Source organism: Fulmarus glacialis, unplaced genomic scaffold, assembly GCF_000690835.1.
Source record: "Fulmarus glacialis isolate BGI_N327 unplaced genomic scaffold, ASM69083v1 scaffold11475, whole genome shotgun sequence".
Classification (NCBI taxonomy): Eukaryota; Metazoa; Chordata; class Aves; order Procellariiformes; family Procellariidae; genus Fulmarus; species Fulmarus glacialis.
Window position 1 is genome coordinate 2,168 of NW_009213662.1, and position 831 is coordinate 2,998.

Consider the following 831-nt stretch of genomic DNA (forward strand, 5'->3'; position numbering starts at 1 on the left):
TTTACCGGCTCTCGCGGTTCTCCTACAACAAGGCGCTGTACCTCCTGTCGGCCATCAGCATCGAGAGGTGCGTGTCCATCCTCTGCCCGCTCTGGTACCGCTGCCGCCGCCCCCAGCGCTTGTCGGCCCTGGTGTGTGCCCTGCTCTGGGCCCTCTCCATCGCTGTCATTGCTGCAGTGACTTCTCTGTGCCTGTTGCATGAGCATGAGCACTGCCGGCTGGCTCTCATCTCCATGTACGTCCTCAACTTCCTCATCTTTGCCCCACCCATGGTCATTTCCAATGTGATCCTGTTCATTAAGGTCCTGTGTGGCTCCAAGCGACGTCAACCCAAGAGGCTCTACATCGTTATCTTCCTCACCGTCCTCTTCTTTCTCATCTTTGGGGTTCCCCTCAGCGTCTGGAATTTCCTGCAGCAGTTCGACTACACTGTGATGCCCTCCCAGGTTGTTTTCCTGTTCGCCTGCATCAACAGCAGCATCAATCCCTTCATCTACTTCTTGGTGGGGAGCTGGCGGAGACGCTGCTCCTTGGTGTCCCTCCAGGTTGCCTTCCAGAGGGTCTTCGAAGAGACAGGGGTCGCCACCATCTCCAGCTAAGAGGCCACTGTGGTCACACTGGCTGCGCTGCCCACCCTGCTTCACGCTCAGCTGCCCACCCTTGCTCCTGGCTGGGCCTGCACGTCACCTTCCTGTGGCTGTGTGTTGGGATGCATCCCATCCCTGATCCCATCCCATCCTGATCCCATCTTGTCCCCATCCCCATTCCCCATCCCTATTCCCCATCCCATTCCCCGTCATCGTCCCCATCCCCGTTCTCCTCCCCATTCTT

At 58.4% G+C, this 831-nt stretch overlaps 1 protein-coding gene across 1 annotated transcript in view; it reads left to right on the forward strand.

The window, feature by feature from the left end:
* LOC104077144 (mas-related G-protein coupled receptor member H-like) overlaps positions 1–599 on the forward strand; it is a 918-nt gene extending 319 nt beyond the window's left edge. The window contains exon 2 of the mRNA XM_009578269.1: positions 1–599. Within this exon, the coding sequence (XP_009576564.1) occupies positions 1–599 (599 nt within the window).
* Positions 600–831: the final 232 nt, after the last annotated feature.